General features: G+C 40.0%; 2 protein-coding genes and 1 long non-coding RNA gene across 8 annotated transcripts in view; 2 read left to right on the top strand and 1 right to left on the bottom strand.

Annotated features, from left to right (window-relative positions):
- The window catches only part of C1QTNF7 (C1q and TNF related 7), a 130108-nt gene extending 121841 nt beyond the window's left edge, over nt 1–8267 (top strand). For all 5 annotated transcript variants that reach the window (XM_079920228.1, XM_079920227.1, XM_079920225.1 and 2 more), the window contains one exon: nt 1854–8267. In XM_079920228.1, coding sequence (XP_079776354.1) covers nt 1854–2485 — 632 coding nt within the window. In that variant the 3' untranslated portion in view covers nt 2486–8267. The remainder of the gene's footprint in view (nt 1–1853) is intronic.
- Nucleotides 1–24427, top strand: part of CC2D2A (coiled-coil and C2 domain containing 2A) — a 303035-nt gene that overhangs the window by 121545 nt on the left and 157063 nt on the right. For both annotated transcript variants that reach the window (XM_079920214.1, XM_079920213.1), the window contains exons 2-3: nt 14291–14320; nt 22351–22437. The gene's annotated coding sequence lies outside the window, so the exon portion shown is untranslated. The remainder of the gene's footprint in view (nt 1–14290; nt 14321–22350; nt 22438–24427) is intronic.
- Nucleotides 3081–24427, bottom strand: part of LOC307185752 — a 180641-nt gene continuing 159294 nt past the window's right edge. Inside the window, exon 4 of the long non-coding RNA XR_013828161.1 lies at nt 3081–3177. This is a non-coding gene — a long non-coding RNA (uncharacterized lncRNA). The remainder of the gene's footprint in view (nt 3178–24427) is intronic.

The raw sequence follows: 24427 nt of genomic DNA on the forward strand, positions 1-24427 counted from the left end.
ACCAAAAAGAAACAAACACTGAAAGATTAGACTATTATGTCCTTATTTCCAGAAATAAATACCAGTTTGTTTTGGCTGGGGCTAGTGGAATTTCGACTTAATAACAAAAGTCATCTAGAGCTGGAGGATGGTCCTATGACCAGTAACAATGCTGATCCTAGTCACCAAAAACGGGTTACATTCATTATTAGCATTTTCTATGCATCATAAATTATTACACAACCTCTTTCTAAAATTACTGAAACAAAATACTTGATGTTTTAAGGGTAAATCTTTAATTCTCCTGAAACTTATATTATCCAGAACACTTCATTGCTAAATTTGCCAAATAACTGAAAAATGATCAAATTCATACATTGATGTATGTGTAATATTCAAATAAATGATATCAAAGCACTATCAAGATAAAAGGTTTAGCTTAATAAAAGTTCCTGAGAACAAATACATAGTTAAGAGTAAAAATACACAATATAACAACAATATGCTTTCCCTGACTACAAAAGTGCATTACAAATTACCAATCATTTGGATACTTTTCAAGACAATATTTATGGAATGGATTTGGCCATAAAATTGAATGACATATTTTATGCTTTTAAGTCACTGTTATTACATATAAGGTTTAAAAATTAAATAGATTTTGCTTATCACTTTCAACCCATGGTCACAATTTCTCTACATTTAGCCTATGGTTGACCTGTAGATATAAATATCTGAACAAACAGAAAATATTCCAGTATGATGATTTTGAATTTGTTGAAATCCTTTCACAGCCCTTATGTATTTTCTACAAATATGGAGACCCAGAGAAAGTAAAGGACTTGCCTAAAATAATACAACCATTTAGCTGTAGAGCCAAAAAGAATTAAAGGTTTTTTATTTCAGCCCCAAAAGTAAGAGGCATTTTGATGAAGGAGAAACATCATTAGGCTAAGACTTGGATTCCAGTCCTAGTCTTGCTACTGAAGCAAGTTTCTTCACCCTTCTGGGATTCAGTTTTCTCCTTCAAAAATGAACTCCTGCACAGTGGTGGCAGTCACTGTTGTTTGGTTATCATGACATATTGAAGAGCCCCTACTGTGGTGCACTTTACAAATGACACTCTGGCCACTGCCCCAGATGTTCAGATGCCAGAGTCAGGCAGGCATGAGTTCAGATCACAGCTCCATCACTCCCTAGCTCTGTTTCCTTGAGCAAACTAATTTCTCCATGGCTCAGTTTTCTCATCTACAGCGGAAGTAATAATAATTCTTAGTTCATAAAGTTGTACAGGGCTTAAAGAAGATAATGCATGCACCTAAAGCATTGACCCTGATACATTGTAAATGTTCAATAAATATGAGCTAATCTCACTTTAACTTTTTATTGGGTTGGCCAAAAAGTTCGTTCGGGTTTTTCCAAACCCAAACAAAACTTTCTGCCCAATATTAATAATCCTGATAGAAGTAGAATGGTGCATAAGACTAAGTAGCCCTAAGGATTCATCTTGTTCTGTCTTCCCCCATGACCTCACTCTGGGGAATAATATCATGCTCCTTGAATTCCTCCTATAGAGATAACTATCTATATGTGTCTAATTTAGCAGCAGGTAATCTGTCATCAAAATGATGGTTACTTATTTTAAATTAATCAGGTTTTAAATGATTTCTTATATATTCAGGAAAATTTTCTTGATATTTTGATGAAATTTTTCTATTTCCATTTTAGTGCATCAGTGATTTATTTAAATATTAATTATGTAGTAGTATACTGTTGAAAGTTGACTGAGAAAAACAATTTAGGGTATGTGGGCATGTTGTTTGTGACTCTATATTTACAGAAACTGTTAATTAAACTATAAACTCTTTTTGAAGGTTTGAGAGGTAAGACTGGACCACTGGGCCTTGCTGGAGAGAAAGGGGACCAAGGAGAGACTGGGAAGAAAGGACCCATGGGACCTGAGGGAGAAAAAGGAGAAGTAGGTCCTGTTGGGCCTCCTGGACCAAAGGGAGACAGAGGAGAGCAAGGGGGCCCAGGGCTGCCTGGTGTTTGTAGATGTGGAAGCATCGTGCTCAAATCTGCCTTTTCTGTTGGCATCACAACAAGCTACCCAGAAGAAAGATTACCAATTATATTTAACAAGGTCCTCTTCAATGAAGGAGAGCACTACAACCCTGCAACAGGGAAGTTCATCTGTGCTTTCCCAGGAATCTATTACTTTTCTTATGATATCACATTGGCAAATAAGCATCTGGCAATTGGGCTAGTACACAATGGGCAGTACCGGATAAAGACCTTTGACGCCAACACAGGAAACCATGACGTGGCTTCAGGGTCCACAGTCATCTATCTGCAGCCAGAAGATGAAGTCTGGCTGGAGATCTTCTTCACTGACCAGAATGGCCTCTTCTCGGACCCAGGTTGGGCAGACAGTTTGTTCTCTGGATTTCTCCTATATGTTGACACAGATTATCTAGACTCCATATCAGAAGATGATGAGCTCTGATGAGGACTGCTGGTCTGAATGTCCCAAGATCCTTGTGGCAGACACACCGATTTAATCTGGGGCCCTGGAAGGTGGGACAAGCAGAAATGAGATCCAAAAAGACACCCACTCAGATTCCAGAGAATTTACAGATAGTTCTAGCAGAATTTATTAAAACAGGTTGAACTACCAAACCATTGAAACCACACCAAAATGAATTCTATAAAACAATAACCCCAGATATGTTTTCTCAAAAGTGATGTTCATAAATATTTAAACAAATTAAAGACAATGTTACAAATTTTCTATTAAATTCCCTGAGTGCTAAAACCAGCTGGCAATGATATTATATCATTAAATCTTCATACAATTACATTTTTGCCTGTTACTTAAGAGAGTCATAACATCCCAAAGTCCTTGACAATTCTCAAAAAGTAAAAACCCAAAGGTAAGAGAAGCCAAGTAATTTCAAGCAAGCTAAAGAGAAGTGATTATTTTACTAAATTATTCATTCCTTCATGCTTGTATATATTCACTCAACAACTCTTTAATGAGCCCATATGAGCCAGACACTCTGATGCTGGGTCAGATTTAATGATTTAAAACAATATCTGTACCTTCATACAGGCTAATGTGTGATGAGCACACTCTCACAGTTCAGTGTGATGAGCACCACGGCAAATAAAGTGACTGGATGCTGGACGCATCTGTTCCTGGGGGTGGGAGGCAGAGAAGATTTTACACATGGAAGGACATTATGTGTGCTAAGTGTATATTATTAAGTAGGTGAGAGGTATGCAAATAAAACAAGGAATTCAGAAGCTGCATTCTCCCCATCTCATCCTCAAACACCATCAGGAATGGGTGAAAAATCTAGAGATACCCTGGGAGGGGTAATGGAAATGAAGAGAAACAAGTTACAGAGACCAGTCAGTAGATCATTCTCCTAAATTCTTTATTGTGATGGTTACCCGGGACATATATTTGTCCTCTTAGCTTTCTCACAGATAAGAGCACTACTTTACATTATAGTAAGACATTATTTCTCATGGATTTCCCAAGTATTAAATTCAAATAAAGCAAAGCATATGACCATTGATTTATGAATAAGTTGATGGGAGGAGTGAACAGGAGGAGAAGAGGGTGTGACCAAATATCTAAGCAAATAGCTGTCTCTTCAAAGTTTCACACATACCTTAGTTCCACTTTCTCTTAGTGTCAACATCTTGTTCACGACTGAACTGCAATTCCTCAGTTAATCTCACCCATAATACTCTCACCCACACTCCCTTGGCTGATAGTAATGGTGTTCTCTTGCTCCTCCTTTTTGGCGTCATCTGACCCTCCTTCCATGTATTCCTCTCTTTACTCTTTCATTTAATAAATATCATTTAATGCCTCTTATGTGTGAATCATCACATTGGGTTCTGTGAAGGCAGAGCAACACCAAGATGAATATAGAGCAGCCCCTGCCATCAACTTTCTAAGGACATAAGAAAGGAAATGACATGCACACAAACACAAGTACCTAGAATTCTGGAAATAAACATGCTGAAATATGCTAAGTGCTAAACTGGAGATAAAGACAAAATATTTTAGAAGGAATGCTGAGGGGAACATGTTAACTCCAAAACTGGGATGTAAGAGAAAACAACTAGGGAAATCTCTACCCCCTTGGCCTGAAGTGACAGATAAGAAGTGGAGTGGCCAAAATGGAGAAAGGGCACGTCCAACAGAGGGAACAATGGGGACAAAGCATGAAAGTGAGAGCAGAGACCAAGAAGAAGAATCCATAGGCCATATTTCAAAAATCTCAATTGTCTACCTGAGGATCGGGGAGTTTATTCATAAGAAAGTGTGAAACCCCTGTGTGTTCCAGAGCTGGGTGCTACTATTATCAAGGGTGAAATTTACAATGATCAAGCAGCTGTACATAAGGGCAATACTTCCTTCTCCCATCTTGCAGATCTATCTTGCTTTCATCATCTTCCTCTGCCTACCATGCATTAACCACTTGTTTCTCTCCTCCTGAGTCAGGACATGTATCTGGGAGACCAAGGTCAATAAAGATTAGACAAAGAAGAGAGGGAAGAGGTGTTTGAGATAGTCACCTACCTCTAAATATCATCTGAACCTGGAATTCCAAACTATAAAGTATTTTAAAAAACAGCCAATGGAAGAAGCTAATGTGGGGAACAACAAAATATGGGCCCTTTGAAAACTATGGGATTTGCTGGAGAAACTGAAAATGGCGAATTCATTGCAGACAGTCAAAACCCATAAGAATATTATGTAATTTAAATTTTCTTATGATCATGAACCTTTAATGCATTCATTTTTGGATGTTGTTTACTTACTTATCTCTTAAAAGTTTTTCATTACAAAACCTACTTTCAGATCCAAAAGGATTTAAAGCCACTTACAAAGATTGATAAAATACAGAAAGAACACATTAGTCAAAAACACATGAGCACAAAAAAAAAACCCAGTTAGCAGAAGGAAAGAAATCATAAAGATCAGACCAGAAATAAATGAAAAAGAAATGAAGGAAAAGAGCAAAGATCAATAAAACTAAAAGCTGGTTCTTTGAGGAGAAAAACAAAATTGATAAACCATTAGCCAGACTCATCAAGAAAAAAAAGGAGAAGACTCAAATCAACAGAATTAGAAATGAAAAAGGAAAAGTAACAACTGAAACTTTAGAAATAAAAAGGATCATGAGAGATTACTACAAGCAACTATATGCCAATAAAATGGACAACCTGGAAGAAATGGACAAATTCTTAAAAAAGCAAAACCTTCCGAGACTGAACCAGGAAGAAATAGAAAATATAAACAGACCAATCACAAGCACTGAAATTGAAACTGTGATTTAAAATCTTCCAACAAACAGAAGTCCAGGACGAGATGGATTCACAGGCGAATTCTATCAAACATTTAGAGAACCTGTTCTTCTCAAACGCTTCCAAAATATAGCAGAGGGAGGAACACTCACAAACTCATTCTACAAGGCCACCATCACCCTGATACCAAAACCAGACAAAGATGCCACAAAAAAAGAAAACTACAGGCCAATATCACTGATGAACAAAGATGCAAAAATCCTCAACAAAATACTAGCAAACAGAATCCAAGAACACATTAAAAGGATCATATACCATGATCAAGTGGGGTTTATCCCAGGAATGCAAGGATTCTTCAATATATGCAAATCAATCAATGTAATACACCATATTAAAAAACTGAAGGGGAAAACCCATATGATCATCTCAATAGATGCACAAAAAGCTTTTGACAAAATTCAACACCCATTTATGATAAAAAAAAAAACCTCCAGAAAGTAGGCATAGAGGGAAGTTACCTCAACATAACAAAGGCCATATATGACAAACCCACAGCCAACATCGTTCTCAATGGTGAAATACTGAAACCATTTCCTCTAAGATCCGGAACGAGACAAGCTTGCCCACTCTCACCACTATTATTCAGCATAGTTTTGGAAGTTTTAGCCACAAAAATCAGAGAAGAAAAAGAAATAAAAGGAATCCAAATCAGAAAAGAAGAAGTAAAACTGTCACTGTTTGTAGATGACATGATACTATACATAGGGAATCCTAAAGATGCTACCAGAAAACTACTAGAGCTAATCAATGAATTTGGTAAAGTAGCAGGATACAAAATTAATGCACAAAAATCTCTTGCATTCCTATACACTAATCTTGAAAAATCTGAAAGAGAAATTATGGAAACACTCCCATTTATTATTGCAACAAAAAGAATAAAATACCTAGGAATAAATCTACCTAAGGAGACAAAAGACCTGTATGCAGAAAACTATAAGACACTGATGAAAGAAATTGAACATGATACACACAGATGGAGAGATATACCATGTTCTTGGATTGGAAAATTCAACATTGTGAAAATGACTATACTACCCAAAGCAATCTACAGATTCAATGCAATCCCTATCAAACTACCAATGGCATTTTCTACAGAAATAGAACAAAAAGTTTCACAACTGGTATGGAAACACAAAAGCCAAAGCAATATTGAGAAAGAAAAATGGAGCTGGAGGAATCAGGTTCCCTGACTTCAGACTATACTACAAAGCTACAGTAATCAAGACCATACGGTACTGGCACAAAAACAGAAATATAGATCAATGGAACAGGAAAGAAAGCCCAGAGATAAACCCACACACATATGGTCACCTTATCTTTAATAAAGGAGGCAAGAATATACAATGGAGAAAAGACAGCCTCTTCAATAAGTGATGCTGGGAGAACTGGACAGCTACATGTAAAAGAATGAAATTAGAACACTCCCTAACACCATACACCAAAATAAACTCAAAATGGATTAAAGACCTATATGTAAGGCCAGACTCTATAAATCTCTTAGAGGAAAACATAGACCACTCCATGACATAGATCACAGCAAGATCCTTTTTGGCTCACCTCCTAGAGAAATGGAAAAAAATAATAATAATAAACAAATGGGACCTAATGAAACTTAAAAGCTCTTGCACAGCAAAGGAAACTATAAACAAGATGAAAAGACAACACTCAGAATGGAAGAAAATATTTGCAAATGAAGCAACTGACAAAGGGTTAATCTCCAAACTTTACAAGCAGCTCATGCAGCTCAATATCAAAAAAAAAAAAAAACCCAATTAAAAAATGGGCAGAAGACCTAAACAGACATTTCTCCAAAGAAGATATACAGATTGCCAACAAACACATGAAAGGATGCTCAATTTCACTAATCATTAGAGAAATGCAAATCAAAAGTACAATGAAGTATCACCTTACACTGGTCAGAATGGCCATCATCAAAAAATCTACAAACAGTAAGTGCTGGAGAGGATGTGGAGAAAAGGGAACCCTCTTGCACTGTTGGTAGGAATGTAAGTTGATACAGCCACTATGGAGAAAAGTATGGATGTTCCTTAAAAAACTACAAATAGAACTACCATATGACCAAGCAATCGCACTACTGGGCATATACCCTGAGAAAACCATAATTCAAAAAGGTACATGTACCACAATGTTCCTTGCAGCACTATTTACAATTGCCAGGACTTGGAAGGAACATAAGTGTCCATCGACAGATGAATGGATAAAGAAGATGTGGCACATATATACGATGGAATGTTCCTCAGCCATATAAAGAAATGAAACTGAGTTATTTGTAGTTAGGTGGATGGACCTAGAGACTGTCATACAGAGTGAAGTAAGTCAGGAAGAGAAAAACAAATACTGTATGCTAACACATATATTTGGAATCTAAAAAAAATAAATAAATGGTTCTGAAGAATCTAGGGGCAGGACAGGAATAGAGACACAGACGTAGAGAATGGACTTGAGGAAATGGGGAGTGCAAAGGGTAAGCTGGGATGAAGTGAGAGAGTGGCATGGACATATATACACTACCAAATGTAAAATAGATAGCTAGTGGGAAGCAGCTGCATAGCACAGGGAGATCAGCTCAGTGCTTTTTGCCCACCTAGAGGGGCGGGATAGTGCAGATGGGAGGGAGATGCAAGAGGGAGGACCTATGGGGATATATGTATATGTATAGCTGATTCACTTTATTATAAAGCAGAAACTAACACACCATTGTAAAGCAATTTTACTCCAATAAAGATGTTAAAAAATATATTTAAAAAAAAAGCAGTTGAGAAGAAAAGGGCAAAACTAACCAAAGTGAGGCTAAAACAAAACTGTGTGTACATGAACATGCTTGTACCTATGTTACACATTTATAGAATCTGTGTATTTCCTTGTATCTGTGTGTGCAAAATGGCATCCTCAGGTCATTCATCACTGTGAATGATGTTGTTTGTCGTGGAAAAAAAAAAGATTCCATAAACTTTAAATATACTTTTTCTCTGCCACTCAATGAAAAAGATCATGGACATAAATACATTTTACATATTAGCTATTTGTTGTTTTATACCTTCCTCTCTCTCTCCTTCTGTAGTTCCACTTTCAGTAAATGGCATCACTACTCATCATGTCACCAAAGCCTAAGAGTTAGTCTATGTCTTCCTTCCCTTCCCCAGTGAATTTTGTTCAGCGTAAATGTTTATGGTTCTAGCTCCTGTGTGTACATTTCTGAGTCATTGCAGCTTTCCATTCCCAATGCCAAAGTTTCATTCATATACTCATCACCTCTTCCCCCGACTAGTAAAAACTTTTTAACTGAGCCTTTTCCTATGGCCACAACCCTCCAATCCATCCTCCGCATTAGGTTAGATCTATCCTTCTAAATTATACATATGGCCATGTCACTCCTCAGCTTAGAAGCCAGCAATGTCCCTCCAATCTCTACAATATAAAATGTGTCTTGAACTTATTTGGGTTTTGCTACCTGACATGTATATCCTTTTTCTGGTATTCATACCCAATTTCCTCCTGAAGGACCACCATCCTTTATATGCTAAGTCTTTAAGCTTCTAAGTAGAATTGACTTATGCAGTTTGTAAATCTCAGGCTTGATCAATCAGACATAGCATTCTGCTCACCAAAATAATTCATTCAGGTGACTCAAATAGAACCGTGAGACTTTGCTTGTACATCTGTAAAAGAGAATCTCCTTCTTTCCCAGTGGACTTCAGCCTGTAAAACTCTAACACATCTTATGATAACAAAGCATAATACCATATGAGAATAGAACAACACACAGATGAAGTCGCAAAACAGAGATAAAGGGAGAAAAATAGCGCTCAGAGTCATCACTTGGATCCTGATCTAGACATATCTATAATAGCCAGCTCTTCCTTTGGACTTTTCAGTTATGGCTGCCATTAAATGCAATTTTCACTTAAGCCCTTCTGAGGTGGGTATTCAGTCACTTGCAAAAGATGTTATCCTACCTAATATTAATGCAAGCAGCCTTTAGCTAGGCACATTAGACCCTTTGGGATCTAGCCTCTGCTGACTTTTATAGTCACATTTCCAAAAGTCACCCACATGCAACCTATAATTAAAGAAAATGCAGATAAATGCAGTCCCAGGATGCCTTGCTCTTACATGCCTCAGGACCTTTGCACACAGTTTCATTTGCTCATAATGTCATTGCTGTCCTTCTCTGCCTGGCCAGGTCACCTTTCAAAGCTCAGCTCAAAAGTTACTTCCTTATCTCTTATATTCTTATTCCTATTCCCCTGTGCACAAGGGGAATCACAGGTGACCTCATGTGTCTTCCTTACCATCTGGGAACTAGTGCATAGTCACAGTAGCAATAGTGAACACTTACTGAGCACTATTTCAAGTGTTTCACGTGTATCAACTCACTCAGTCTTCACAACAATTATTCTCACCATTTTACAGATGAGAAAACGGAGAGACAGAGAGGTTAAGAAATGTATAAGTGTCACAAGAAATAGTAAGTGGCACAGTAGGCCTAGGCAGTCTGGCTCCAGAGTCTACTTTTTTAATCATCATGCTAGGTCCTTGTCCTATTTCACACTCATTTCACAGCAGTGCCATCACCATATAGCTGGTCCTATATGATGTCTATTTCTACATCTGTCTATCTGATGGAGGTTTTGCCCTATCATCTTTACATTCCAGGACTGGACACAGTGCCTGCCATAATATGTGCTCAATAGAAAATGGGATGAATTAATCAGTGACAAGTTCTTTTCAAATACAATTTTTCATGTGGAGAGAAAGAGATCGCAACAGAAAAGCCCTATGACTGTCCTGTGCATTAACCAAGACTCTTGAGATGACAACTGACAGAATCCAACTCAAACTGGCTCAAGAAGAGGGAATTCACTGAAGTCACATAAAATTCTAGAGCCATATCTGGGTTCTCATTCATTATCACCAGGATTTCATCTCTCCCCATCTCACAGATCACCTCTCCCCAGTGCAGATTTCACTTTCAGGCAGGCACCTGCCACCGTGGCAAAGACAGCCACCAACAGCTCCAGGTTTGCATTTTGCAGCCTCAGCAGGAAAAATACATATATTTCTCTTTCTCAATAGTCCTAGCAAAAGACCTGGGGATGACAGCCCTTTAGTTCTGCTTGGTCCTGCTTGAGTCATGAGTATGCCCCGTAATCAATGATCAGCTAAGTGGAATGTGATGTTCCCATTGGCCGGGCCATGTCATATGTCCATCCCCAGAGCTAAAAGCAGAATCAGTCCCACCTAACTCGTATGGAAAATAAAGGTGCCAGGTCTAGAAAAAGGGAGATTGTTGATGGTCAGTCAAAAGCACCAGGTGACCCCTGTAGGTTGATTTCATATAAAATCAAAACCACATTTATTTTGTCTGCATGATGCAAAATAAATCTGTTGCCAGAATGATTTTTCTCTGAGATAATCTAAATTTTTATAATATTTTGTCAGACTTGACTAAATATTGTATATTCTATGAACCTGGCATCTGTGATGATCTCTTGCTACAGGCTGTCTTAATGCTAGCTCCCAGTCAACACTTTTAATGAAAGAATGTATTATTCTCAATTGAAATCTTCTTCTCCCCCTCCAACCTTCAGACTTTTTACATCAATACCCTAAAATGTACAATAATCTATGCAGTTATCTTTGATAATTATAAAAAAAGGGGAGAAAGCATCCTTGGAGATTAGTCTCTTTGTAGAATTAAAAGATGGCCAGTAAATCCAATTCATTTCTTGGCCAACAAAATAACAGCACTGAAATGGGGGATTGAAATGCTATCCTAGCTTATAGACTGGCTATATCGCTGTCCTCATGTTTTCCTTCTTGTTTCTTGAAAGATCATCAATTGATGCCTAATGATACCAGCAGCTGTCATTTACTCTGTGTCTTCTTAGTAACCAGTACCATGCTGGGTCCTTTTAGCTTTGTACCTTATTTCATTCTCAGGAAAAACAGTGCCTCTCCCACCTCTCTCTCCCCCTAGAAGGAGGAGCATAGTGTGAACATGTCAGGATCCCCAATCCTGGGATGTTGCTTAAGAATGACAAGGGATGAGGTCAAAGTTGAGGCCACATACCACAGTCTCTATGGGTTCTTGTCTCCTGGGAACATGTCACTCAGGGTCCAAGAAAGGAGCAGCAGGACACACTCAAAAGGATTTCCCTATGGAGAGTTCAGTGGAATAACTGGATTCAGAAGTGCAGGCAAGGTTAAAAGAACCAAGTAGAGGTGTTGAGGTATCCAAGCACTAGCAATGGCAAGAACCATCACGACCCCGAGGTCTGAAGGGCAGAGGAGGCAAGACTCGTTGCTGAGTGCAGCAGAGAGCAGAAGACTCGGAAGACCCTCCTCCAGGAAGCACACCTGGAGAAGAGCCTGGACACTGCTAGAACCAGGCAGAAGTGGAGGAGAAGCCAAGGCAGTAGATCTCTGACCATGCTCTCCTCCACCCTCCAGTCTCCTATCTGTCCTCCCCCGACCAAACCCAACAGCTCCGGGAAGCAAGGGAGACTGGGTGATTCCATGCACAGAAAGGGGATTCTCATGTAAAGAGCAGTACAAGGAAGGATAGAAAATTGATGGGGAGTCAAGAATTAAGGTGGGAGCAAGTGGAAATTAAACAGCACAGGGATCCTCTCTTTAATACCTTCCCTCTCTAAGGTGTGGAGAAAAGGGAACCCTCCTCACTGCTGGTGGAAATGGAAATTGGTACAACCACTATGGAGAACAGTATGGAGGTTCTTTTAAAAATGAAAAATAGAGTTACCAGGTGATCCAGCAATCCCACTCCTGGGCATATATCCAGAGAAAACCATAATTCAAAAAGATACATATAGCCCAATGTTCATTGCAGCACTGTTTACAATAACCAGGACATGGAAACAACCTAAGTGTCCATCAACAGAGGGATGGGTAAAGAAGATATGGTGCATGTGTACAGTGGAATATTACTCAGCCATAAAAAAGAACAAAATAATGCCATTTGCAGCAACATGGATGGAACTAGAGACTGTCATACTGAGTGAAGTAAGTCAGACAAAGACAAATATCATATGATATAGCTTATATGTGGAATCTAAAAAAACAGTACAAATGAACTTATCTACAAAACAGAAATAGAGTTACAGATGTAGAAAACAAACATGGTTACGAGGAGGTAAGGGTGGGGAGGGATAAATTGGGAGATTGGAATTAACATACACACACACTACTATATATAAAATAGATGACTAATAATAACCTGCTGTAGAACACAAGGAGCTCTACTCAATACTCTGTAATGGCCTATATGGGAAACGAATCTAAAAAAGAGTGGATATATGTATATGTATAACGGATTCATTTTGCTGTACATCTGAAACTAACACAACATTGTAAATCAACTATACTCCAATAAAAAAATTTTTTTTAATCCCTTCCCTCTCTAGATTCTCTCCAAAACTCCATAGATGGGGTGCAATAGAACTGGTTCCCCATCTTGTTAAGGGCAGAAGGGAAACCTTCTAGTGCTGCTTAGGGCTGACTGTTAGTTCATGCACAAGGAGCCCTCCAGTCTCAGAGGGGTCCAGCTCAACTTACAAGAAAATTACACTGGAGTTTGGGGCCAAGACCTGGCAGTGCTGAAGAGATGTTGATGAAGTGTCCCCTCCGTAAATCCCTCTCCTAAACTTGCAAAGGCCACAGGCAGCTGGTTGTGCATTCAAGGGTTCAAGATTCTACCAAATAGCTTTCCAGCTCATCATGAGTTAACTGCTCCCCCTTCCCCATTAGAAATGAGAAAAGCAAGGCTCAGAGCCATTGAGCAAGGAGACCAGAGTCAAGCCTTAATACACATGGGGTTCGAAGTCCTGCCTACTCACCTCCAACCCCCATGCTCTGTCATTAGCACACACACCTCACTCCCCACCTCTAAACACCACTTCATTGAGACAGTGTTTCATAGATAGATCATTGCACTATGAGGGAAAAGCTTCCTTCCTCAATCCTCTTACTTTGATGCTGGTAAATATCCTTTCCCTCCTACTTCAGCTGGGAACTAAGCTCGTCACTATCAGGACATGCTCAAGCACAACCAAGATATTCAGTGTGGCTAGACGAGGCAACTTTTAAGAAGCCAAAACTGCACCAACTTCCCTTGCTCTGCAAAAGGGACAAAGACTGGCCCTAAGAGATTGGTGCTGGGTCCGTGGGTCTGGTTTAGTTCTGCCAAGGAGAGCCCAGGCAATCTTTTAGCATCATCATTATATCACATGCTTAGAAAAATCGGGCAGCCTGAATGCCTCAGTTTTCTTTGCAAGACAGTCTCTATAGTAAACACACACACACACACACACACACACACACACACACGTTCTTGTCAAGATTAATCCAAACAGAAGCCAGGAGCAAGCAGGACAACCCTTTTCACAGGCCTCATGTGTCCCTCAATATGGTTGTAGATCAAGTTTAAGATGTGCCAAATACACTGGGTAACTGAAGAGTCCTTTGGAGAAGATATTTAAAAAAAAAAAATTTGCCATGAGGATTGCTTAAATGCTGTGTCATGGTTTCCAAGAGACACAGTGACATTGACACGCCTTTTCTTTCTGCTCTACATCAGGGTTTCCCAACCTCAGCCATACTGACACTTGGGGACAGATGATTCTTTGTTCTGTGGGTCTGTCCTGAGCATTCTAGGATGTGTAGCAGCAGCCCTGGCCTCTACGCTGGAGGTGCCAAGAGCAACCCCCTCCAGTGATGACAATCAACAATATCTCCAGACATTGCCAAATGTCCCCTGGGGTCAAAACTCCCCAGCTGAGAACTGCTGTTCAACATGTTCATGGTGGCAGAATCTACTCAGTCCCCACAATCTATCTGTTTGCCAACAACCATTTTCCAAATGACTTTTTTTTTTTTTTTACAGACATAACCACATGGCTGTTCACCATTTCAGGTAAGATATTTGTTCCCTTCTGAGAACCCCTAGTTGAACTGTACACTGTCCTGAAAGCACACGAGAAGCAGTCAGAAACTCTACCCTCACCCAAATCCCTTTCACTATAGCCAACATATTTCTTTTTTGTTTTGTCTAGGATACAAAAATCACAAAGTCTCCAACTTCTAAGAATGTATTCCAAGAAAATAATTAATAATGTGTGCAAAGATTTAATTACAAGAAAATCCTTGCAACAAAGTTCATAATATAGAAAACTGGGAAATAGCCTAAGTGTCTGTTAAGAGAATAATGTTTAAATGAGCTGTGGTACATTCATCCAATAGAATATATACAGTGTCATTAGAAGTGATGAGGATGGAAATGCATTGGCACAATAAGATGTTTATGAAATATTAAAAAAACAAAGTAGATTACTAAAAACATTCTCAGTGATTATCTCATTTTAAAAATATCTTTGCATGTGTGTATAGAGGAAGTCTGGATAAAAATTAGTTATTGATAGAGGCTTTTAAATTTCTACATCTTGAATTTCAATTTTTATAATAAACATATTTTACATAAAACTTTTTTATATAAGCTCTTGGGTAGTCAGGGTAGTTGTATATTATTACACTCCCAAAGGGTAACAGAAAAAAAAAAGTCTAAGAGAAGAAAACAACCACAACACTGTAGGTTGAAGTATGCACCAACATCATTCTTGAAGTTTTCTGGTGGCACATTTGCAAGTATATTCCAGAGGATTCTTCAAAGCAAGAATAAAACAAAATAACCCTAGTTTCTATATATTTTAAATTATCCCACCCTAACATGAACAGGGAAGGAAATAAGACTTGAATTGACAGCACTTTATTGAGTTTTTATTGAGTCAGGAACCATAAACTCAATGGGTTAACCACAGTATGAAGTCATTTAGAACCGATGCATTTCTTGGATAGCAAAGATGTTTATGAAAAGCCCTATGAAGAAGACTGAATTGTGGCTTTGCTCCAGTGCCATCACGGAGGTTGCAGGATTTATTGAAGCAAAGCCTTGCTCAACCTGGTCAGAATTCCAAGAAATGATCTGAAAATATTGAAAGTAGAAAAATCATAAATTCTAAGAGGTTGCAGAGATGCTCTTAAATTACAGTGCTATCTTTTCCAAGATTGCTTGTGAGATGTTGCCTTGGCTGAAATAATAGGAAAAAGCTGTCTCTATAATTTCTCCCTACCACAACTTCAGATAACATTCTTTGCACTGCAGTGTGTCCCTGTTATTATTGAAATTACTCTGAAACAATGACAGGGAGTTGCGGGGATTTTCTACAGAAAACACCCAGGTCTTACTGTGCAGTCATCCCTCGGCATCCCCATTCTGCTTCCAAGAATACTGCAAGCTGACTGGAAGGGACTGGAGCATCCAGGGATTTTGGTATCCGCGGGGGACCTGGAAACAACCCCATGTGGATACTGAGAACCTACTGTATTCAGAACTAAAATTAAAGTACAGCTGCCTGAAATTTTCCAGTGGTCAGATTATTGGCTAAAAAATAATCAGATGGCTGGTAGGCAAGATCGTCAGAACTCAGGATAGATACACATCGATATATAAAGATAGGCACACACACAAAAAGTTCTTATCCACGTGACTCCTCCTAGGCACAAAATTCAGATTAAATTCAGGATGTCAAATCAAATTGAATTTCACATAGCACAACAACTAATTATTTAGTATAAGGATGTCCGAAACATTTAACCAGGTGTCTTGTATTGTTAAATCTGGTAACTCTACACCCCCCCCAGAATTCTCCTGCAAAGGCATGATATGATTCCATGTGACCTTCAGAAGAGCTATGCATTAATTTCTCCTATAAGAAGCAGCTTTTCTTATGAGAAGGGATCCTTAGCTTCCCAAAACAGTGTCAAACAGCCAGATTTAACTGAATCAGAAAGAGAGGATTGGTTCAAGATGGCAGAGTAGAAGGACGTGTGCTCACTCCCTCTTACAAGACCACTGAAATCACAACTAACTGCTGAACAATCATCAACAGGAAGACACTGGAACTCACCAAAAATTTCCCCACATCCAAAGACAAAGGAGAAGCCACAAGGAGAAGATACGAGGGGCACAATCAAGATAAAGACAAATCCAATAACTGCTGGGTGGGTGACTCACAAAGTGGAGCACAATTATACCACAGAAGTCCACCCACTGGAGTGAAGGTTCTGAGCCTCATCTCAGGCTTCCCAACCTGGAAGTCCGGCAAGAGGAGGAGGAATTCCCAGAGAATCAGACTTTGAAGGCTAGCAGGATTTGCTTACAGGACTTCAACAGGTCTGGGGGAAACAGAGATTCTACTCTTGGAGGGCACACACAAAGTAGTGTGCACATCAGGACCCAGGGGGGATGAGCAGTGACACCATAGGAGACTGAAACAGTCCTACTTGCTAGTGTTGGAGGGTCTCCTGCAGAGGCGGAGGGTGGCTGTGGCTCACCACAGGAACAAAGACACTGTCAGCAAATGTTCTGGGAAGTACTTCTTGGTGTGAGCCCTCCCAGAGTCCACCATTAGCCCCACCAAAGAGCTGGGAAGGCTCCAGTGCCGAGTCGCCTCAGGCCAACCAACCATATCCCATGTCCCCTGCATTAGCAGGCAGATTCTCAACCACTGTGCCAGCAGGGAAGCCCAGCAAGATGTTTTTTGACCCACCTCCTAGAGTAATGGAAATAAAAACAAAAATAAACAAATGGGACCTACTGAAACTTAAAAGCTTTTGCATAGCAAAGGAAACTATAAATAAGACGAAAAGACAACCCTCAGAATGGAGAAAATATTTGCAAATGAATCAACAGACAAAGGATTAATCTCCAAAATATATAGACAGCTCATGCAGCTCAATATTAAAAAAAACAAGTAACCCAATCAAAAAATGGGCAAAAGACTTAGACATTTCTCCAAAGAAGACATACAGATGGCCAAGGGGCACATGAAAAGCTGCTCAACATCACTAATTAGTAGAGAAATGCAAATCAAAGCTACAATGAGTTATCACCTCACACCTGTTAGAATGGGTGTCATCAGAAAATCTACAGACAACAAATGCTGGAGCGGGTGTGGAGAAAAGGAAACCCTCTTGCACTGTTGGTGGGAATGTAAATTGATACAGCCACTATGGAGAACAGTATGGAGGTGCCTTAAAAAACTAAAAATAGAACTACCATATGACCAGCAATCCCACTACTGGGCATATACCCAGAGAAAACCATAATTCAAAAAGACACATGCACCCCAATGTTCACTGCAGCACTATTTACAATAGCCAGGTCATGGAAGCAAACTAAATGCCCGTTGACAGATGAATGGATAAAGAAGTGGTGTACATATATACAATGGAATATTCCTCAGCCATAAAAAGGATCGTAACTGGGTCATTTGTAGAGACGTGGATGGACCTAGAGACTGTCATACAGAGTGAAATAAGTCAGAAAGCGAAAAACAAATATTGTATATTAACGCATATATGTAGAATCTAGAAAAATGGTACAGATCAACCAGTTTGCAAGGCAGAAATAGAGACACAGATGTAGAGAACCAATATATGGACACCAAGGGGGGAAAGCTGGGCAGGAGGGCAGGGGAATGAATTGGGAGATTGGGATTGACATATATACACTAATAGGTATAAAATAGATAACTAATAAGAACCTGCTGTATAAACAATTAAATTAAATTTTAAAAACTGAGAAATCAGAAAGACATAAGAAAAGCTTGATGGAAAGTCAGAAGACGGAAGATCTAGTCCTGGCAATTCCAGTAACCAGCTTTGTGTGACTTTTGGACAAGTCACCTAAATCCTGTAATTCTGTTTCCATATTACATCTGTAGTGGAAAATAAGCAGCTGCCTTCCTTTCTCTGAATTCACAGCAGACATTGCCAATCGATCACAGCATTCCTCCCCACTATGCCCAGATGCAGCCTCAAAATTCTTCTCAGCAAAGTCTCCAGGGGGCCACCATCCATTGAAAAGACTACACCCTTGAGAATAAATCTACTTATCTTCCTTGAATTAAATGAGCCAGCTCCAATGAAAGTTTGGAATACTTTGTGTTCCAAATTCAACCCTAAAAGGCAAGATCACACCTCAGTTAAAAGTTTCACACCTCAGTTAAAAGCAGAACATGACTGCCTTCTGAAGTAGATTTTTTTTTTTTTTAATTCAGAGCAGGAGAAATGGTCATGCAGTCCTGCTTTGACCAGACCTTGCAGGAACTGTCCTCAAGGACCTCAGTGGAGGACGAGGCAGGTCCTGATTCCTGCCCTCAACGTTGACCTTGATTCCACTCCTCTTCATGTCTGTTTCCTTCTGCACCCGTGGGCTTCTCATACTACCCCCTGGCTTCCTCACCTCTGTGTATCTTTTCTACTTCATGGATTCTGCTTTCTCATCATTTCCACCTCTCCTAGCCTCTCATGGTCCAGCGCAAGGTCAAGAAATCTTTTTTGCTTCAGCTCCATTTGCCCAATCTCTGCCTGATTCTCTTCCCATTTCCCAGTTCAGATGTCCCAGAGGGAGGGTCTCACGTCTTAGCTGGTCCCTGTTTGCCAAGGGGTCAGTCTAAAGACTGGCTGCATGCTGAGTCAGAGCCCTCCATTGGTCCAATCAGCTAGGACTCTAAGTACCTATATAAAACATGGTTGCCTGGGCAAAGCCCATCAGCAGAAGAAGTTAGTGGGTTGTTGTTTTGTTTGTTTGTTTTCTCTCTTTCTTTTCAAAAGGGTCTGAAGGGCAGGCACCATGATGTTCATAACTTCATAGGGTCTTTTCAAGGACCAAAGGTGACCATGTATGTCAAAAGTGACGTTTTATCTGGTTTCTTCCAAAAGCAGACCCTGAGGCAGGGACCTGAGTGTAAGTAGTTTATTTGGGAGGTGCTGGAAACACCAAAAAAGGAGTGAGGAAGTGATCGAAGGAAAGGAAGACAACTCAAACATCTGTTACTAAGCAACTACCACAGTAGCTGACTGAAGCCTATCCCAGAGGGAAGTTAAGGGAAATGGGAGAAAACATACCCCCCAGAATGAGCTAACCCCAAAAGTGAGGAAGCTGAACTATTTAAAGACCAACTCTCAATGGTCCTTGGTGGGGGACTACTCCTGGGGATGTTATTTTCCCAGCACTTTGGGCATACACTGGTGTTCCAGCACAGTGGATTTCCAAGGTTCTGGAAAAAGGCGTCAGGCACAGAGAGGAAGATAAGACAGATGGATATCTTCCAGTGCACCCTGAACTGGTTAATGTCTAAGAAGTAGAGGAGAGGCACTGACATCACCTACTGTAGCACTCTGTCAACTCTCAAATCAATGTCAGCTTTATGAGTGACGGGAAACAGTGCCTGGCACATAGTAGATGCTCAAGACATATTTAAGGGATAAATGAGCGAATGAATGAATTATAGAAAGTTCTATATAAATGAATGTAATGGTTATTATTGGGGCCATTGTTGTGGATCCTCATTTGTTTGCCTCCTTATGCCAATGAAAGAGTTAATATGATTGGAGAAGGGTAAAACGGAGCATTAAACAAGACAAAGAACCACCAGCTGGTGCCAGACAAGGCCTGGCTTTTTCTTTTTTTTTTTTTTTTGGCTGCATTGGGTCTTCGCTGCTGCTGCACGTGGGCTTTTCTCTAGCTGTGGCGAGCAGGGGTTACTCTTCGTTTTGGTGCGCAGGCTTGTCATTGCAGTGGAATGAGAGCACGGGCTCTAGGCACGTGGGCTTCAGTAGTTGTGGCTCGTGGACTCTAGAGCACAGGCTCAGTAGTTGTAGCACATGGACTTAGTTGCTCCACAGCATGTGGTATCTTCCCGGACCAGAGCTCGAACCTGTGTCCCCTGCACTGGCAGGCGGATTCTTAACCACTGCGCCTCCAGGGAAGCCCAAGGCCTGGCTTTTAATACCAACTCTTTTTGCACCACTACCATGACTTGGATGAAGCCTAAGAAATATCTTCCTCCGACATACTCTTCAAGTTGTATTTTAATAACTTCTTTTCTACAATTTGTCCTTTATATTCATTTCAGTTTGATTTCAGCTGTATACAGTGATGATCAGTGGAGGGCCATATTTGTCTTCTTTCCCCAGTCCTGTGTCCCCAAAGACAACCCTGAGCCCTACTCTTGCTTAAACCCCACCCTAATCAGGTCACAAACAAGATTGCGGTAATAAGCATGAGGGGACAATATGAACCCACCTCCATTGATAGGATTTGAGAGATGCTTCCATGTTATCCAGCTTCCCTTCTCAGACAGCACTAAAGCCAATTGAGAAATATACTCGTAAGTCAAAAATGGAACCAAACACTGGCTTTCCTACCTGTAGCACAAAATCAGAGAATGCAACTTGGATATGAGGCTGAAAAAAACTTCCCAATGGTTTGTCTCTAGGTCCAGACCTTGGGGAGCATTTACCCTGCAGATCAGAAACTTCTCTGGTCCTCAGAAAGGACCAAGGTCTGCCTCACCCTAAGTCAATTTCAAAGAACCCCAGATTGGCCAGACCTGCAAGTGGCCCTTTACACACAGCCCACTCCCAAGAGTGACATAAAGACCAGTGGTTTCTAGACTCTTGCCATCTCACCAGACAGAGAAATTACTCCTCCTCCCTCCCACCATTGGAAAGGGTCATTGAAAGATAGAGATTGGCAATTTCAAGCCAGTAAGAGACTCAAAGTTCCTATTTTTCAAGGTGGCAGGAACTCAGGGAGAGGGAGAAAAATGATGCCTTCCCCGTGCTTCTATGAGCTGAAAACCTATTTCCTATCAGACGAGCTGATCTGAAAACCTATTTCCCCTTTAATTCTCAGTGAATGGATAAGAGCAAGGCCGCCAGTGGATATGCAGAGGGAATTGATCTACAGAACAGTCATTTTCCATTTCTCTTTCGTCCTGTTACACATCACGGCATTTAGGTCTGTACAGAAACCATAAATGCTTCAATAAGTAGGGCTGTATCTTCTGCTCATTCCATCTCTCACACTAGGATTGTCAGTAAACTCTGCAGTCAGCGTTTAGCACAGGAGTTTAAGGATGTCAAGACGGAGGCTCTAATATGTGAAAAGTAAAACTGTTTCTTTGGGAATGTTTCTTCCTTCCCAAAACAAAGGGAAAAAATAGTAATTTTGCTTTTGATTCAAGGCTGACTTTGATGGCAGGAGAATGGAATGTAGCCAGCTTACTTTTAAGGGACTGACCTCCAGTGGCCAGCAATGGTAATTACTCTGCTAGAGAACAGATTTTCTGAGAAAATCCAAGAGTGAGCTTGGAGAGGCTTTAGAGTTCATCTTTCTCTGCCCGCTTCATGATACAGAAGAGGAAACAGAGATCCATAAAATACGAGGAACTTGTCAGTGGTCGCTAAGACAGGACTGGAGCCAAGATCTTCTGTCTTTCATTCTGTTCATCTCCTCCCATTGCCCAGCACGTATTTAAAAGCTACCCTTCCATATATACTACAATTAATAAGCAGAGTTCCTAAAAAACTAAAAATAGAGTTACCATATGATCCAGCAATCCCACTCCTGGGCATATATCCAGAAAGGATGAAAACTCTAGTTCAAAAAGATACATGCAGAGAAAGACAAACACCATATGATATCTCTTATATGTGGAATCTAACAACATGATACAAATGAACTTATTTACAAAACAGGAATAGACTCACTGACATAGAAAACAAACTTATGGTTACCAAAGGGAAACGGTGGGGGAGAGATAAATTAGGAATTTGGGATTAAAAGATACACACTACTATATATAAAATAGATTAACAACAAGGACCTATTGGATAGCACAGGGAACTATATTCAACATCTTGTAATAACCTGTAATGGAAAATAATCTGAAAAAGAATATATATATATATACACACATATATATAACTAAATCACTTTGCTGTACACCTGAATCATTGTAAATCAACTATACGTCAATAAAATATAAACTAAATAAAATAAACAAATAGGATAACAATGACAAATTCCAATTTCAGACAACCCTTCTGTGACTTGCCACAAACCTGATTGGATAAGTGTGGATAGAGATTTCAACCTCCCACTAGATGGTAAACAGTTAAAAGGTAAGAATTTTTTCTTAATTATCTTTGACTCTCCAGTACTTTTCACCATACTTGCCACACGGCACATATTTAATAAATGTCAGATGGATGGGTAGATAGTTGGACAGATAAATTTGAACTTGAAATTAGACATCAACTAAAACCGAAAGCCTCTTGCTTCATTTTCCAATTAGCAAATGGCAGACCTAAGATTTGAGAGCAGCAGTTCAGTCTTACACTAAAAGCTACCATCCCAACCACTTGCCCTAGGGACCCCTGCTACTGAGGGTGGCCGTCCTAAATTTCACAGAAGCAGCCTTTCTGACTCTCTGAATTAGCACAACTGATTCAAGAGGAGACTGTGTTTTTCAGATGCTCAGGCAAAAGTTTTTGCCTTCAAATAATGACCCAATAAAAACTTTCCTTCATGTGTTTATTTGTTTCTTCAATCATTCAACACATATTTATTGAGTGTTTACAATGTGCCATGAATTTCCCTTAGTAATGAGAACCCAGTGAGAAAGACAAAATGATGTCCCAATCACTATGCTAGTGATAGGTACTGGGAGGATAAAGAAAGAAGGAAGTCTTGATATTGGTGATAGATCCTTCCCCAGTGTTAGTGGAGATGTGAATTAGGACATAGCCCTGAAGGATTTCGAGCATAGACTGAAATCTTGAAGAGTTTATGAGTAAACCTCAGCATCCCTTGGTAAAGTAACCCAGTTTGGTGGTGAAGGGAGAGAACCTTCATATGGTAAGGGGCAAAACTCATGTCTCCTTTCCCCCAACTATTATTCCCAGAATTCACTTGGCTTTTGAGGATTTAGCATCTCTACTGATACCATCATACTGGCTCCAGAAATTATTCTTCTTCTCCTTACACTTCCATCCCAAGGATGGATATAAGTCCTTTCTGTAATTCCCCACAGCACAGATGAGACCATGTTGGAACAATTACAAGATTTTACTGAAGTCTCAGAGAAAAGGGGGAGGAATTATAAGTTATTAAAAGATAGCAACTAGACATGATGACACTTAAGACCTACAGGCCACCCTCATGAGGTTGGCCAGATTCCTATAGGATTTCTTCCCTGTCTAGCTCTGGATAGACAGCATATGGCAGTGTCCAAATTTCCCTACTACCCCAGGAAACTCCTCAAGTGTGTCGAAGACCCTCAGAGTCCAAGCCCAAGAGAGCAGAAAGGTGCGTGATGACAGGGTCCCTTTTCCCTCTGCTCCAAATTCCATCTCTCACATTGTAAAAACACAGGCAGCTACCAATTTACAGATGGCTTTTACTCCAGAAATGTATTTGCTAGACAGTGTTTTGGAACCTCCCATGCATTTCCAAAATATCAACAGTGATGTAAAACAGAGGCAAGTCCCAGAAAGTTCTATATATACCCTGGTCCATCTAAGGATGTAAGAAATACAGCTTCCCAATTTGGCAGAAATCAGGAAGCGAGTATAGATGCTCCTAGGCACTCTCTATACCCAAACATCATCTGACCAATATAAGGACCCAAATCCCCTACCAGATTCCTGACAATTCTGCATCAGGAGACAAAGCATAATTGCCTCTATAGAGACCTGTGGCTGCAGAGACAAGATAATTGTGACCTGGAATCAGTAGAGAGATCATTCCTAAATTGAGTCTGGCAAACTGCCTATTTCCCAAGTATCTTTAGCATTCGGTGCATCTGAAGGAAATGCAGTACAATTTGTGGCATCACAGGACATGAGAAAATAACAGGTGGATCAGTGCAGAGTGAAGCCAAATATAATATTTTTTTATCAAGAGATACTGTCAGTTGCTCCTCTATCTAGTGAGCCCAGCAAGTCTCCTTGGATAAGATCTTGTTTCAGTGAAGTGTCACTTGAGCACCTCTTCTTGATTATGCAAACGTAAGACAAGGGGACACCCACTGCCCTGGGAAAGGGAGATATCACAGGATTTTCTGTGACATGACAGATGTTGCCCTTTCCAAGTGCCCCTTGCAGTCCTTGA

Source organism: Stenella coeruleoalba (assembly GCF_951394435.1).
Source record: "Stenella coeruleoalba genome assembly, chromosome: 4".
In the NCBI taxonomy this organism is placed as follows: domain Eukaryota; kingdom Metazoa; phylum Chordata; class Mammalia; order Artiodactyla; family Delphinidae; genus Stenella; species Stenella coeruleoalba.